The sequence below is a fragment of the Leuresthes tenuis genome, unplaced genomic scaffold (genome assembly GCF_036924035.1).
Source record: "Leuresthes tenuis unplaced genomic scaffold, fLeuTen1.0.hap1 SCAF_20, whole genome shotgun sequence".
In the NCBI taxonomy this organism is placed as follows: Eukaryota; Metazoa; Chordata; class Actinopteri; order Atheriniformes; family Atherinopsidae; genus Leuresthes; species Leuresthes tenuis.
The window spans coordinates 15918248-15933891 of record NW_027325374.1 but is presented as its reverse complement, the minus strand read 5'-3'; the positions used below and the strand labels follow the sequence as shown (position 1 = coordinate 15933891).

The following is a 15644-nucleotide window of genomic DNA, read 5'->3' as shown; positions in this document are numbered from 1 at the left end:
TGGTGTAAATATTGGCGCATCCCTTGTTGACTTTCTTCCCACAGCTGTCCTTTAATCTCTGAGCCTATCAGATCTCCACCGTTTCCCCCATCGTTTTCCATTTACTCATCTCTTTCCTTTTCTTCTCTTTTCTCCCCCATTAAAATTTTTTTTCCCCCGTCACCGGACCCCATACCCTCTCTGTCTGTTTTCTGTTGGCAAGTTCAGGAGAAAATCATATTTGCCCACTCCCTCTAGCCTGCTGATATGGAAAATCATCTCAGAGGCCAGCCACTAACGTAAACCTCATTTCTGTCCATGGTTTCTTTTTTTCTCCACCTCCCCTTCTTCTCTTCCTGGCCTCTGTTTCCGTCTTTGTTTTATCCTGAGCCACACATTCCCTCTCCATCTGTCACCACTGCATCCTCTTGGTGTTTCCCGTTTTTCCATGCAAACACATCAAATTATGAATGCAAATACAATAAATTAGCCACATCTGATGGGGAAACGCACAACCATTGGTTTTGAGTCTATGGTCAGTTACAAATATCTATCCATTCAAACCCCTACCACAGTTTTTTCATGTTTCTCTATCCACATATGTTATTTATAATAAATACAAGCTGCGTTCTGAGGAGACAGCTAAATTCAGTCTCTGTAATGGTAATTAAGACTGAAAAAGTGTTTGTAAGCTTCCCATTTTCCCAGTTGGCATCATAACTTGGAAAAGTGTGTCAACATGCAGGCAGTGAATCCTCCAATGTTGACAATCCAAGGTAATAAAAAACAGAATTATGAATTTCTGTTAACACTAACACAGTCATCTGTACTTGCAGAGGGTAGAATCTGCTTTCGTTTATTTATGATTGACTTTAATGTGATTTGTTGAGAGGAAAATCCACTTAAAACCACTTCAACACTGTCTCAGAAAATGAAATCCTGGACATATGTCTCCCTTTTCTGAGCAGGTTTTGTTGCTTGGCACCTTTTTTTATTATTATTCTTATGGATAACAGGCCCACACAAAAATTGGGGCCATGGATCTTTCTTCTAGTGAAGCAACAACAGAGTTTGATAGCAAAAAAAAAAAAAATCTAAAGATTCAACTGGATAAAGCAGCAGGATTTGGTGCCAAACCTTCAGAATTTAATAGCGGTCGAATACAACATGCCATTTTACATTCCTGTCTCCACAAAAGGAAAAAGAATTAAAGAAAGATAAATAAATTCTTCATGGAACAATATCTAAAATATAGTAGTGTGAGATCATTTGAGACAGGAAAACCTTCAGATTCTTTGCTAACAAGTTTGCTAAGGCTACGCAATAAATGCCTTTTTTTTCTTTTAATTTGAACTAATTTTACACAATTGACACACGTCGTCGGCTCTGACTTAAGATCAATCAATCAAGCACACCAAAGAATCCCAGAGGTCATGTTTTTTAGTAGAAACAGTATAATTGTAAAAGATTTCTTGAGAAACCCCCAAAGAAACAGAAAAACACCAAAGTTATCTTTCTTTTTCTTCATCATAAAAGCTCTGGTCTTGGATTTGTCACACCAGTTAATGTAAACTATATGCTGGTTGATGCATGTGCTCAAGTACAAATGATCAGAATAAAAAAAGGAAAAGAAAAAACATGAAATAACAACCCTGCACCTTCTTTTGTGTCTTTGTCTCGACAGCGGCTGAAGAGTGCTTGATGAAATCAACAGTGAAACATAACATCCGGTCCCAAGGTTTCTCACTATTCTAAAGGAGGAAGAGGATGAGGAAGAGGCAAACATGAGAGGAGAAAATAAAGACACCAAAGGGAGGGTTGTTAGTGGTGATAAACCAATGTCACATAGAGAAAGAAGCAAACACAGATAAAGCAGTGAAGTGATTTCCTTTGCTGCATCTCACTGAATGGACTGCTGCTGATCAATACACACACACGCACACACACACACACGCACAAACACCTGGAAGGATGATGAGTTTAATCAATCTCCATCCGATTGAAGATCAATATCCTCTTGTGTTGTATTGTCACATTTGCCAATTAACAAAAGCCTCTGTGCTCGCATTGATATACTAAACTCTCTCATAGACACACACACACACACACACAGTCACTAGTAGAGAACGCTTAAGAGCCTGAAAGTACGGTTTGTGTATGTGTGCGTGTGTTTGTGTCAGAGGTTTTGACTCTCGTTAGCTTGGCTGTTACGCTTATTGCCGTACACTTGGCAACCTCTCTCGTCAGTCCGACCCTTTCATAAGCCTCCAACCACCAAGGGCCCTGGCATCAAGCCTTCAGTCTGTGTGTGTGTGTGTGTGTATGTGTGTGTATTCAGGGGCAGGAGTCAAGCCAAACCTTTCTGATCTGTTTTGACACCAAGGAATTGCACAAGTGACAGGGCTACTCAAACAAGGCAGTCGTGGAAGGTGCTTAGACACACTAACACACACACACAGAAGTCCATAAAAGCATTGTGGCACCGGGGACGCAAACACATTCAATGTGTGAGTAAGCGCCCGAGCGGTGCTTACAAAGAATACGTTCAGGGGAAGAAAAAAAAAAAAAAAAAAAGAGTTCTTTTGCTCGACTTGATCCAGATAGCATTTTCCTTCTGCTCTATCTTATTATTCATCAACGATTCCTCTTGACTCATTCATGTTGGAGAGAGAAGGGTGTGCAAGCAAAGCATGGCACGTCGCCTGGGACAAGCAGCCGTGCTGAATCACATTACGGTGGGAAGAAGAGAAAGGACAGAGAAACAGAGAGGGAAAAAAGGAGTGGAGGGGAAAAATGAGATGAAAGAGCTACAAATGAGAGATTTCCCTGTGAGTCGCATAAATCAGCAGACTATGAACAGCACTGCTCAAAGCCTGACTCCCAGGCTGCAGACCAGAGCATCACAGTCCACACACACACACACACACAAGTTCTGTCTACTACCATCTCTGTGCATTCCTACGACTACTGTAGTAAGAGCTCTATCTCACAGCACCTACATGTGTGCATTTACAACATCAAAAGCAAGTAAGGATGCTAAAAGGCACATCGTCTGTTGGAATTACATGAAATAAAAGCAGGGGGAATTAAATGAACAAAGAGAAGAAAATGTGTAACATTGCACCTTGTATCCCACTGCTTGAAAAGCTCCCAAAAAAAGAGAAGAACTCCGGTGTTGCTCAGAGTTTTCCAGCAGCCCACAAATGGCTCCAGTAAATTGCGAGTGAGGAGGAAAATGTTCCTGCTTTTGACCACAGAGTTTTTGGACGCCACACACCCACCCACCCACGACAGGAAGGGCCATATATGGTCGCAGAGAGCAAGAACTAACAACAGGAGTGATTCTTAGGAAGCAGTAAGGGTGGGTAGGAGTGGTGTCAAAGTAAGTTTTTCCATGTTTTACCAAAGAAGACAAGGGATTTTGGGGGAAAGGGGGTCACACGAGACTGGTTTTGGCAGCTGGGGTAGAATGAGACACAAATGTGCAGACACACATACGCACACACTTAGACACACTAATTAAAAGCATAAGGTTGCTGATATTTCAGGAAAGCCTGCGGTGAGGGTCAATAATGCAATTCTGCCTGACTTGTGTGTGTGCAGAGTGAAGAAGCATGTTTTGGGAGTTATGGTCTTCATCCTGTCTGACAGGCCTGTGCCATGTCTCTGTGGTCCATTCATTCTCCAGTCTCAGCAAAACACAACAACACACATGCGTGCGCCCACACACAAACAGACACACAAACTAATGATTTGAAGCTGCATTTGCCGGCTGTTGAATAAAATACATCTGGGAGTCAAGAATCCAGGAAGAAATGAGTCTAACAGAAAAGAAGTCACTGATCTGAGAGCAAAGTGGAGACAGAGAGTTGTGTTTCTCAGTTAATCTCATGAGCTATTGAAGTTCAAACACATCTGAAGTTCGCTTATCAAAATATACTGCCTTTTGGTTGCTATGTATGTTATGTTAGCTACTCAGTTACACATTAACACCATTCCTGATTACAGTCTTGAGTCAAAACAAAGTAGATGTTAACAACATGTGAAGACTATGAAACGATGGTTCAGTATTATAAAGACAGTATTTAGACTAATGAAAAAGATGATCAAGGCATATACACGTACACAAATATATATATATATATATATATACATGTTGGGAAAAGGTGGGAATGATTATCCCTGACTAAGAAGAATATGGAACAAGTACAAAGTGGTGCCCTTGTTAAGAGTGGATCATATGCAAACTACTTAAAAATGAAAAGTGCTGCTCAGAAAATTAAGCTTCCTGTTGTGATACGAACAAATAAGCACTTTTGAGTTTTTTGGGGGGGCTTCCAAGCCTTTAAGTTAAGAAGGCAACTTTTTGCACAAAGGTCCTAAAACAAAGGTCTCTCTCAGATGGCCATACTGACTAATCAAAGGGCCTTACGTCTGACAATTGAAATTAAATATGGGCCTAGGGGGCAAACAAACTAGGCCACAAAGTATCGCCATAGGGTGGTGGTATAGAATACATTGTTAGTTGTTGCAATTCAGATTCAGGTACTTGTCCTAACAAGAAACAAATCTTGAGAGGGAAAATACAACAACAACTGTGGTGGACATCCACAAGAGTAATATAGAGAGAGCTACCCTTCAGGAATAACTTTAATCTCTGGTAATATCTGGAACAATATCCGGTCAGCCAAGTGACTTTACTGTGTGCCGACTCAGACCGGAAACAGCTGGTGAGTCACAATTCACAAAGTTTTTTGTATTCCCCCAATCATGAATCAAGACTCTTTCCGAACAGCCATAAGTCACTTCCAGTGACCATAGAACATTTTTTGCTTATTTGAAAAACTGTTGAAAAAAGATTGCTTAATTGAAAAGTGCAATATTCTTTTGGCATATCAATAATTTCTCCTTTTATCCAACAATGGTCAACTAAATGCGTGGATACCAGATCTTGATAATGTCACAATATTTGGAGTCAACATTTTTCATTTTTGAAGCACTCGTCCCTAGTCTGTTTCTGACCTTACCAAGCCAGCACTGGTGGGGACTGGGCCTGTCTTGGCCCGATCTAAATGTAGTAATCACTTTTCCCTTTCCTCATGATTAATTGTCAAAGACAGACTAAGTAGACTATCCTAGGTTTAGGTTTCATTTGAGGATGTCATGGGCTGGACTGAGAGGTCCATGGGTAGCCTCTGGTTGGGGGGGGGCATTAGAGCTTGTGTCCATGATGTTTAAGTTTCCAGAAAAAGAAAAGCATGGAAAAACTGAGAAATATAAAATATAGCTAAGCTAGAAATTTGCAAACCAGCACAGGTTGGACAAAAGAAAAAAGTCACCCAGAATTATTTGTATGAATGGCAAAACTGACAGGAAAATCTACTTTTTTTCCTTGACGTGTTCACTTAAAACTAAATGTCTCTCAGATTTATATATACATATACATATTGGGCAGAAATGGCAAAAAACAAAACACTTGAAAGCTATTTTTGTGACTGCAGCAAAAGATTTGCAGCAACAGTGCAGCACAGTCCCGCTTCAGCTATAGTTAGCTCAAACGCCAGTGGAAACAAACACACCTACACAGCAGCAGCAAAGCAGGAGGGCGGTTACAGCGAAGGAAACAACATCCTTTGAGACCCAGATTTAACCACATCCAAGACAACTACCATCTACTCCACTGAAGTATCCTTTTAGAAAAACATTCAGTTGCCAGCACAACTGTCACTGCTTGAACTGACCATACGGTTGGGTCTGCCAGCAGCAAGGAGACTGTGAATTTCCCTGCAGGGATCAAATATCACATTATTATTGCAACATGTTACTTGCAAGCCATCTACAGAGCCTCCCTCAGTCCTACACCAAGGAGAATCATATCTCAGCATCACTGGAGGAAGATGTGTGTGTGCGTCTATGTATAACTCTGCGTGTGTGTTTTTGTGTGTGTGTGTGTATGTTCAACCCCTTCGCACTGCATCATCCTCCATCATCGTGAGTTGAGGGGTTGTGGTTCCTAGAGAAGCACTTTACCTAAATTAGACCCTCAACGACTCGACATGCAGGTGTCACTGTGTGTATATGTGTATGCCTGCGCCAGAGTGTGTACGCTGGTGTCTGCAAGTAGACTGAATGTGTGGGCGTCAGAAAGTGAATGTGCGCCTCTGTGTGAGAGGGAGAAGAGACTGAACAAGAGAGAAGAGCGAGATCAGCAGACAGCGAACACGAGGGAGAGGCAGCGAGGGAGGGAGGGGGACGCAGAGGAGTGAGATACGCAGAGAGAAAGCAGGTGAGAATAACCCAGTCTGACCTTATTTCAGCATGGCTTTTCCATTCTTTATAGTCCCTCATTACTGTAATATTTACACAGGAATAAAAGTTTATTGGAGAGATCCGCAGAGAATAAAATGAAAAGAATGGAAAAGGAAAATAAACAAAAGGAAAGATAAGAGAAACAGGCTGATGGAGTGAGGACAAATGAATCTCATAGAGTTGCAGCTAATGATTATTTTAATTAACAATTCAGTCGGGCAAATATTTTCTAGATTTATTATGTGAAAAGTACAAAATGAAAGGGAAACAACTACATCTTGAGTTAAATCTTCAGATGTTTGGCATATTGCTTGAAAACCCGACTTTTGAAATGGTCTGTCAAATTATTTCAGCTTTTCCTCAAAGGAATCAGATTAAGCACAAGAAAGAAAAACTCCTTGTAGTCAACTAAAGACCTTGACCAAGGTACCGAAATGGTAAAGCTATATGTACTCATAGCTTTACAACAGCGCTGTCTACAATAGCAAATAAAAAGCTGATAAAAACATCGATAGTGAAAAGATTTAGTATATTTACTCTGGCCATCAACACAGGCTGCGCAATAATTCTTTAAAGAAGCGAAACACGCCAGATGATTATTGGTTAATTTTTTACTTTTGTGTTTGTTTTTTTTCCTTCAGCAAAAATGCAGAAGTTCCAGGTTATTAATTGTCAGGAACTGATGCTTTGTGGTATCTAAGTAAATTATAAACTAAATGTTCTTGGGCTTGGTCTGTTTAAACAAATTAAAGCCTTTCCATAAAGTTCTAAGTCAATATTATAGTGTGTTGTAATATAATTGTGATAGCACTGCTCATTAAAAAAATAGACCTAATTAGTTTGTGATGTATTAATAAAAAAAAGTATAGTAAATTTAATGTAATTCTGGACATCCAGCTATTCATTTTATCCTGCTCTATCCCTCCTCACGTGGGGATGTTTTCAATGCTACACTGTGTTGTAGTGGAGCTTCACTTCTTCACCAAATGCATCAATAAGACTTAAAAGAGTACTTTTTTTTCTTTAAGAATAGAGAGCAGAATCATGTTGTATGTGGAGAAATCCCCTATCAGAAAAATAGTGGTGAACATCCTGGCATATCAACAAAGCACAAGCTTCATAGCTGCAAAAATAAACCACAAGTGAAGAGAAAGCCCACAGAGCGGCTCCTTTGTTCTAATATCTGTTATATCTATAGGATTATATTGTTTAAGACATCTGTCTTCTTGTAATTGATTATTTTTTTGTCTCTCGTGTGAATACATTGTATTAAGTATTGTATCATTTAGCTATGGACATAACCAACAACAATTTCTATCAACCTTATTTTATATGAAAAAAGACAAGTGAAGAAGCAGATAAAACACAGAGAACGCTGATGATGAAGCAGGGATACACTTTCACAGAGACTCGTGCATATAGAAGGGAGTGCACATGTGCGAAAAGAAGAAAAGAGCATATGTAGGTGCACATTCACACAGCAATAAGGTCCCTATATTATGCATGCGTGCATGCTTCCAATAAATTACAAAAACACACATCAAAATGGGCAAAAAAGACAGTAGTAGGTGGTTATTAAAGAGACAAGAGAGAAAAACAGAGAGAAGGAGAGGAGACACTTTACCAGCAATCAAAGATGCAGAAGAAAATAGACAGAGGGAGACGTAGAGGTAGAGGAGAGGGAGTTTGTTTCTAATCAGCCTGGATCCAAAATTTAGACAGGCACACACAGAGGCGAGAGGAGTCCCTGTAGGATTAGGACCTTAGTGCTGTGTATGAGTGTGTGTTTGTGTGGAGTGTGAATGTCCCACGAGACTGATTAGCCATGAATGACTGATGACGGATCTTTGTTTTTTTTTTAGTTTTTTTTTTTTTTTTTTACTCCCTCTCTTGCTCTCTTTTCTTGTTTTCCGTCTTACAACTCTCAGCTCGGGCAAGAGCATGGCAGAGGATGCACGCACACACACACATCCATGTACACAATGCTGCACGGCGCTCCATGTGTATTCAACAAAGGCTCCTGAATATACTTAATGCTTTCATGTGTGTCACTGTGTAACGATCCATGCTGTTCCACACAGCTGCTTCTCTCTTTTTCTTACCCTTTTACTCCACCTTACACACACACACGCAAATATGTACCTATTTCTTATTTAAGATCACATTAGCAGTCTTTCATACCAAAAACTAAATCTGTTCAGCCTGAACCCCAGCAGCAGTGTGACTCATGAAAACTGGAGGGTCCTGCATTCAGGAGGCAGTCTGACCACTCTGCCTCCTTTAACCTCACCTCCAGATGAACCTACAGCCCCCGCCATCCATCTAAGCCCCTGACAGCAAAACAAACTGGACATAAACCAGCCTGAATGAAGCCCATTACAATATGAATGAGCCAAACAGAGCTGAAATGAATCAAATAGAGAACCAAAACACAGCAGCGAAGAAAAGGGCCCCGGCTGAGTCAAATAAGTCAGGTCGAGTGACGATGAGTCAGGCATAAATGTGACCCTGAGACAGAGAAAAAGCCGGCCTCTCAGGTGTCGGGTGCCGCTGCGATAAAGGTTGCCGTGGTTGCACCGTCTGGCTTGGCGGTGTGCATTTTCAGGGTGTGCAGAACTGTGAATCTGCCGAGACTGTGACATCATGTCTAAGTGATGTCACCGCTCTGTCACGTAGCGTAAACATGGAATTGCCTTGACCCCTCTGAAGAGGAGGAAAGCCATAAAAAAGCAAGCAATTACAGTGTCTGCACACACACTTTCTTTTCACATATCGTGCAAGGCTTTCATGCATTAATATCATGAATAATAGTCACAGCAGCCACAAATTCAAACACCTTGCACTGCACTTGTAAATGAAAACACACAAGCGCACACACACAAAGCCCCCCTCCTCCTCCAAGATGCTGTTTTAGCCTTGTGTTTTGCGGGCTGTTTAAAATGTCATTTTTCTCTCGTTGCTCTGACTTCAAAAGCGCCTCGCTGAGCTCTCACTCCCTCTTGCCAAATCCTCCAAACGTTTCTGATTTAGTGAGTTGGCCATGGGCCGAGTAGCACCGGGACAGGCCCGTTAACAACCGGCCGTGTGGTGGAGAGGGGTGTGAGGGGGAGTGGCTGTGGGGGTGCAAGAAAAGACCAGAGAGAAACAAACAAGGCAATGTGGAAAAGCAGAGGAAGCAGGCTGAAATTGAGACAGAAATAGGAGGAGTGCTGAGAGAGCCTGGCCTGCTAACAACGCAAGAAGGCGATGGGTGTGTGGGGAGTTAGACAGAGACGGGAGATGGATATAAGAGGTGTGGGGATCGATTGAAAAGAGAGAAGAGAGCAAAGATGAGTGGGAGGGGGGGGACATGGCTGTGTGGAGAAGGAGGAAGGAGGGCTGGAGCACCACTCGAAAAAGCCGAGAGGAACAAATGCACTCCTCAAGGGGAAGTGAAATAGGAAAGCAGAAGAAGGAAGAGGGGAGGAGCGAGGAAGAAACGAAGGTCTGGCCAAGGAGGGAAAGAAGAGGAAGAAGAAAAGGGGGAAGAGGAGCAAGAGTGAGGGAGAGAGAAAAGAACACATGGACACAGGAAGTCTGGTGCTTTCCATTCACATGCCAAGTCATCAGATGGTGGTGTGTGTTCACACCCCGGAGATGTCGCAACCAAACGTACCCCACTCCCTTCAAATCACTGCTACCGACAATAAGCAGCTGTTCTTGTGTTGGATGAGAGTTGGATAGGAGACAAAAGTCTTTCTGTCAGAGTGGCAAATGTGCTTCAGAACAAATGCAAGCTTTGCTCAAAACTCCAACATCAAAAGGGGTTTTTGCTTCATATATTCAACTTTTTATCTTTGCATTGATGTGACCTTTTAGACAGCTCCAATGGTCACAGTTACTCTGAGGTCAATTTGATTAGTTGCAGTGAAACATTCGGGAACACATTAAAACAATGTGCAATGGTTTGCTTGAAATATGAAAGCATAGACAAGAGACTAATTTGTAATGGAAATGCCTTTAATGATTCCACTGACCTTATTCAATGACTTAATGCTTTTACTGTGTCAACAAATTCAAACAGTCGGATGCATTTAACTGATTTCTTTGGCCTTGCTGCATATTTTATTTCAAAAATAGATAGGAGCTGTACTTATGTGGGTTTCAAACCAATAATAGACTGTGTATGTAAAGGGCAGTATTAAACAGAAAGAGGTAAGTTTTTGTGGGAAACATGCCCTTTAAATCATGTTAAATCATGTCATTGTCTCTAATGCATGTACATAAAAAAAATCTTTCAGCTCACTTTAATTTGATGCAGATTTATCTTTTTTACACGGAAGGAAGGGCTTGTTTTGACACATTTAGCGTTATTTTATTATTATCTTGAGCTCTTACTTGGGCTTGTTCAAGTCAACAAAAAAGTTAAACCTTAAATCCACCCCAAATGATCAGTTCCTTGTTAGAAAAACACACAATGCATTTCGTAAAAAAAATTGTTAGATTCCTTTCTTACTGCAGACTTAAAACGTCCATTGTCTTTAAGAGTCTTCTACTCATGCAATGCCCCTGAATTGCATGGTCCAATATTGATCCAATTTGAGTCGGAGTCAATTTTTTTCCCTTTCTTTTTTGAATTGAACTGAATTGACAGTTTACACTCTTCTCCTTCCAGTCTCAGCTCGGCTGGCTGCAGCCTTCGCCAGCTGTCTCCTCCAAGCAGGGGGTCGTCTTGCACGCTGCACCCAAGATGTGCCCCTTGTACCCTGGGTAGTTGGTTAGGTGAAGGGGGGGGGTCTGACTGTGTCTCATCCACTGCTGACTCATATCTCTCTGTCTCTCTCTCTCTCACATACACAATCCCCCCCTCCACACACACACACACACACACACACACACACACTGAGCCAAGCGTCTCCTCTGTCTTGCTTTCACTCACTCACACTCTTGAGAGGCAGAAGAGACGCTAGGCTGGGGAGTCGGGGATGACGGCAGTGGGTGCTGTCAGGCGGTGGTAATCTGACTGGATTACCAACCAGGTGGAAACATTCAGCCAATCTACTCCCTCCACCCCCACAGCCCCATTCCTACTCCCCTCCTCCTACTCCTTTGCTCTATCATTGCTTTTCTTTTCTTTCTTTATCTCTACAGGGCTATACTTCACCCTTGTCTTTTAACATAACCACACACACACACACACACTCACACACTACTCCATATCTATATTAACCAAAGATCTTTGTATCTCACATTCCACAAGCATGTACTCAGAATCCAAACTCATGCATGTGCAAAAATACGCCGTCCTCTCTTTCAACGCTGTGCACCGCCGTTTGTGTGTGAAGGTGTGTGCGGGTAGGAGGGTGAAGGGGTGTGTCATCAATGCCGCCATGACGATCAAAGGCGAGAAACTTCCAAGAGAGATTTTCGTGGCAGGATCATGATGAATGGACCGGGCCGCTGCATGTAACGCACATATTCATCAACATACATTTACAGCAGAGATATGCAGTATTTAACCGCAGGATCTTGTGCTTCCGTAACAAGACTGAACACGGGGAGAAGGGAAAAGAACAGAGAGGCGAGAAGAAGAGGAAGGTCAGGAAGAAAAGAACCAAAGAGGAAGGACCCACAGAAAAGAAAGAGAGGATATCTAGTCTAACCAAAAGGGTATGTTTTTATTACATCTCTCAGAGCGTAAGACACTAGCAGCTGAAGATAGAGATCCTTCGAAGTTAGTGAATGAGTGTGTGTGTGTGTGCAGCTGTGCATGTGAGCACACATAAGGTGAATGTAAACTCTTTCTGTCTGTATTACAATCACACAAGCGGACACTCTCGCATACGCAATCGTGTAAACAGAAAACGTCTGCTGTCTGGGAAGTAACACACCTGTTCAATGACAAGCGCTGCCACGCCCTCCACAATGCTGCACACCTGTGCTACTGCAGGCTAAATCTAACCCTAATCACACACGCGCACACACATGATTGCACAACAACCGCCCAGGGGCTAACATCACTTAACATGGAGGAAAAAAAAGAAAGGAAAAGAGAGGTGGGAATAAGAGCAAAGAAGTGAAAATGGAAAGAGAAAGACAAACAGACAGACAGAGACAAAGGCTTTCCCACTGCTCCTATCAGTAATCTAAACGTCTGTGTAATATAATTTAGGGGTTTTATCAAATGGAGGCCGAGTCTTATGACGCTAGTATGCGTCTGTCATTCCATCATTTTGTCAAGAGCGACCATATTCAAGCAGACACCATGCTGATCTAAATAAGAGGCTTCGGAAAATTGATGGATTGCTGGTTTTCTGGGATATGAAGAAACAGCAGAATGAGGAGGCTTTTTTTTCCCCCTTACTTTTTATTTCAGTAAGTGATACACACGGTCTGGTAGAATGAGACTGTTAAGAGAGCCTGTGTGTGTGTGTGTGTGTGTGTGTGTGTGAGTGTGTGTGTCCATACAAAAATCTAAAATGAACTCCTGTCATAACCCCCCTTCTACTCTGCTATGGCCAACTACACATCATATCTACCCCCTGTGCCGAAGCCTAGGGCAGAGCATACAGCTCTCTGAATCTCTAAGGGTGCAAGGACAAAGGTAACCCCCCATCCTCCCCATCCTAACCTCCCACCAAACACACACACACACACACACACCCGTACCCCAACCCCCACCCCAAAACAACAATCCTTCATGCCCATCATGTCAGTCAAAACCCCATAAGGGACATGCATGGAGAGCCTGGATACCTGGGATCTCAATACAGTGTCATGCACCTTGAGACCCAGTGAGAGGCCCTCTTGAATATATTTCAATAGCATTATCACCCCGCATTACTATGCTTATTCCCCTTTTCAACATTACAGAATCACTTTTAAATTGGGCTGTAATGCATATCAGCGAGACGCAATATCAGTCAAAGTGGTATGTGAATTGTTATGCGAGATAGATGAGTGTTTATTGCCAAAAAAAATGACACAGATATTTTTGGCTGAATAATTTCAGTTAGATTTAAGAGACACGGGAAGCTGACTTTCTTAGAAAATGTCCAAAATGTATTATCAACGTTAAATTATGGCCGGCCTATCATTTCGTGCCACACTGAAATAAAGTACAATGCAGATCGACAACAATGGGAATTACTTTATACGAATGGTAAAACGCAAGAGAAAGGAGACATACAGCGCAGACCAATGTAGTTTTTTTTTTTATTTTAGAAGCTAGAATTTACAAGAAAAAATTCATATGACGTGCAGAACATATGTTGAACTGATAATGTAATAAACAATATAAAAGCTGCACTATTGGTGTGAATACACACATGTATATATATATATATATATATAAACACGTGTATAGATACACACACATGTATATATATATATATATATATTTATATAATTCAACTGTCCCATACACAGAAAGAAAAAGATATTCTGAAAATAATAAATAAAGTGGCATGTATTTAATAAATATCCATTAATATCCCATGTCAGGCTTACTTTTGTGAACCACTTCAGAACATAAAACGGTGGATCAAGATAACGTTCCACACAGCAGACAGACAGTATCAGCGTCTGTAGAAGGACCAGCTGCATTTGAAAATGATCATTTAAGGGTGTTTCATACCCTACATTCATCCAGCCATTCCAATTAATTCTGCTATAAATAGGGTATATACAATTAATGATTTCATGTGCTGCCTATCACTCTCCCTGAACACACACGCATAGACGCGCGCGCGCGCACACACACCCTTTTGAGACAGGATACCAAAGCTACTTGTTAAATCTAATGCATGCACTGTCAACCCATTCGCACCCCGTCACGTCCCTGCTCAATATAGAAACCGGATTTTCTAGTATTACCTCTTCACTCCCACCCACTGCAACCACCACTTTGGGAACAGCACAAAACCGCATGTGCCCCGAATTTATCGGCACCAAATTACCATCCTTATGGAAAATTTAAAAAGGAGAAGAGGCCATGGAAACATGGCTCCAATATACCTTTCATTCATTGTTTAATGGGAAACATAAACGATGCAATAACCCAACTGGAATTAATTACATCAAAAGGAAACGACTACTTGACTTACGTCACTAAATACGCTTCATAATCCTTGTTTGGTAAAACCAAAGAATTCTGCAATATTTTCAAATGCTTTAAGGTTGAAAGCTTAACGTAAAGAATGAGCCATATCGTACATTTAAAGTTATATTCATTTGCAAACGCGGCTACTGTTTCTTTTTGGGTTTCATGCAGTACATTGCTTTTACATGAGCTTGAACTTTACATATATTTTCTTGTATCACTACAGGCAGCAAGCAGCTGGGCCATAAACAGTTCGCTAAAGAAGGCAAAAACATCAAAGTCTTGAAAATGTCTGCGCCTCTATTTTCATTTCTCATGTCTAAACTCTCACAAAGTTGCTTTCCTCCCACGCTTCCACGTGAGATAATTCTGGTTCGTCACAAAAGAGTTTCAAGGTTTCCCCCAAGTTTGCAATATGGAAAACATGCCACATATAAAGGAGAGTAGATTGTTGTTTCAAAGCCGTACTTGGCATGGATACAGTGCAAAAAAATTTTAAAATACATTTTAAAAAACGGATCGCAAACTGACCTGAGTGCGGACCCATGGAGAGGGGAGATGAGTAATATTTCCCGGGCTGGAAGTGTGCGGGGTGCTGCACGGAGCCGTGGCCGCCTGGCGCCATCCGAGACGCGGCGCTGTGAACCAAGGCGCTCCGCTCTGTCAGGAGGTGGTGCGGCGGTGCGAAATCGCGGCTTTCCATCCCGATGAGAACCGATAAATCCCAAATCCAAAGTAAAATCCGGAAGCACCGAAGGTTTTATGCACCCAGATGCAAATAATCCCTTTTTATGAACTTCGGGCTCCCCTCGCACTGAGCGGAGTTTTGGCTTCGCAGGGAAGAAACGGAGTCCCCGTCATGTCCTACAAAAGAGAGAGCAGGAGACAAGTCAGCGCTGACAATAATGAGGCAAGCAGGGATGTGGCGCTGAAGAAAAGGCTGAGAGACAGTCCCTGCTCAAGTTTAGACAAACAAGCAGTATTCAGTAGACTACACAAGTTCCACATGACGCTTTAAAAAGCACGTTTACGCATTTTCTGCTCTGGCAATATTTCGACGGTGAATTGTGCCACGAAGGTGAGCAATATCTGTTCTAAACACGACCAAGGTGAGTGCATGGAGATTTGTCCTGCACTACATCGCCTGCCCCAACAGTGGACCACCACCCCACCCCCTACCCCCAACACACACACACCACCAGACACGATGCAAATAACGCGCAAAGGAGCTTTCTTTACCAGCGAAAAAGAATGGAAAGGAAATGGGAGAGCTGGT

The 15644-nt window shown here is 41.9% G+C and overlaps 1 protein-coding gene across 2 annotated transcripts in view; it reads right to left on the bottom strand.

Moving 5' to 3' along the window:
* The window catches only part of bahcc1b (BAH domain and coiled-coil containing 1b), a 60656-nt gene that overhangs the window by 34232 nt on the left and 10780 nt on the right, over window positions 1-15644 (bottom strand). For both annotated transcript variants that reach the window (XM_072373948.1, XM_072373949.1), the window contains exon 2: window positions 14900-15232. In XM_072373948.1, the coding sequence (XP_072230049.1) occupies window positions 14900-15071 (172 nt within the window). In that variant the 5' untranslated portion in view covers window positions 15072-15232. The remainder of the gene's footprint in view (window positions 1-14899; window positions 15233-15644) is intronic.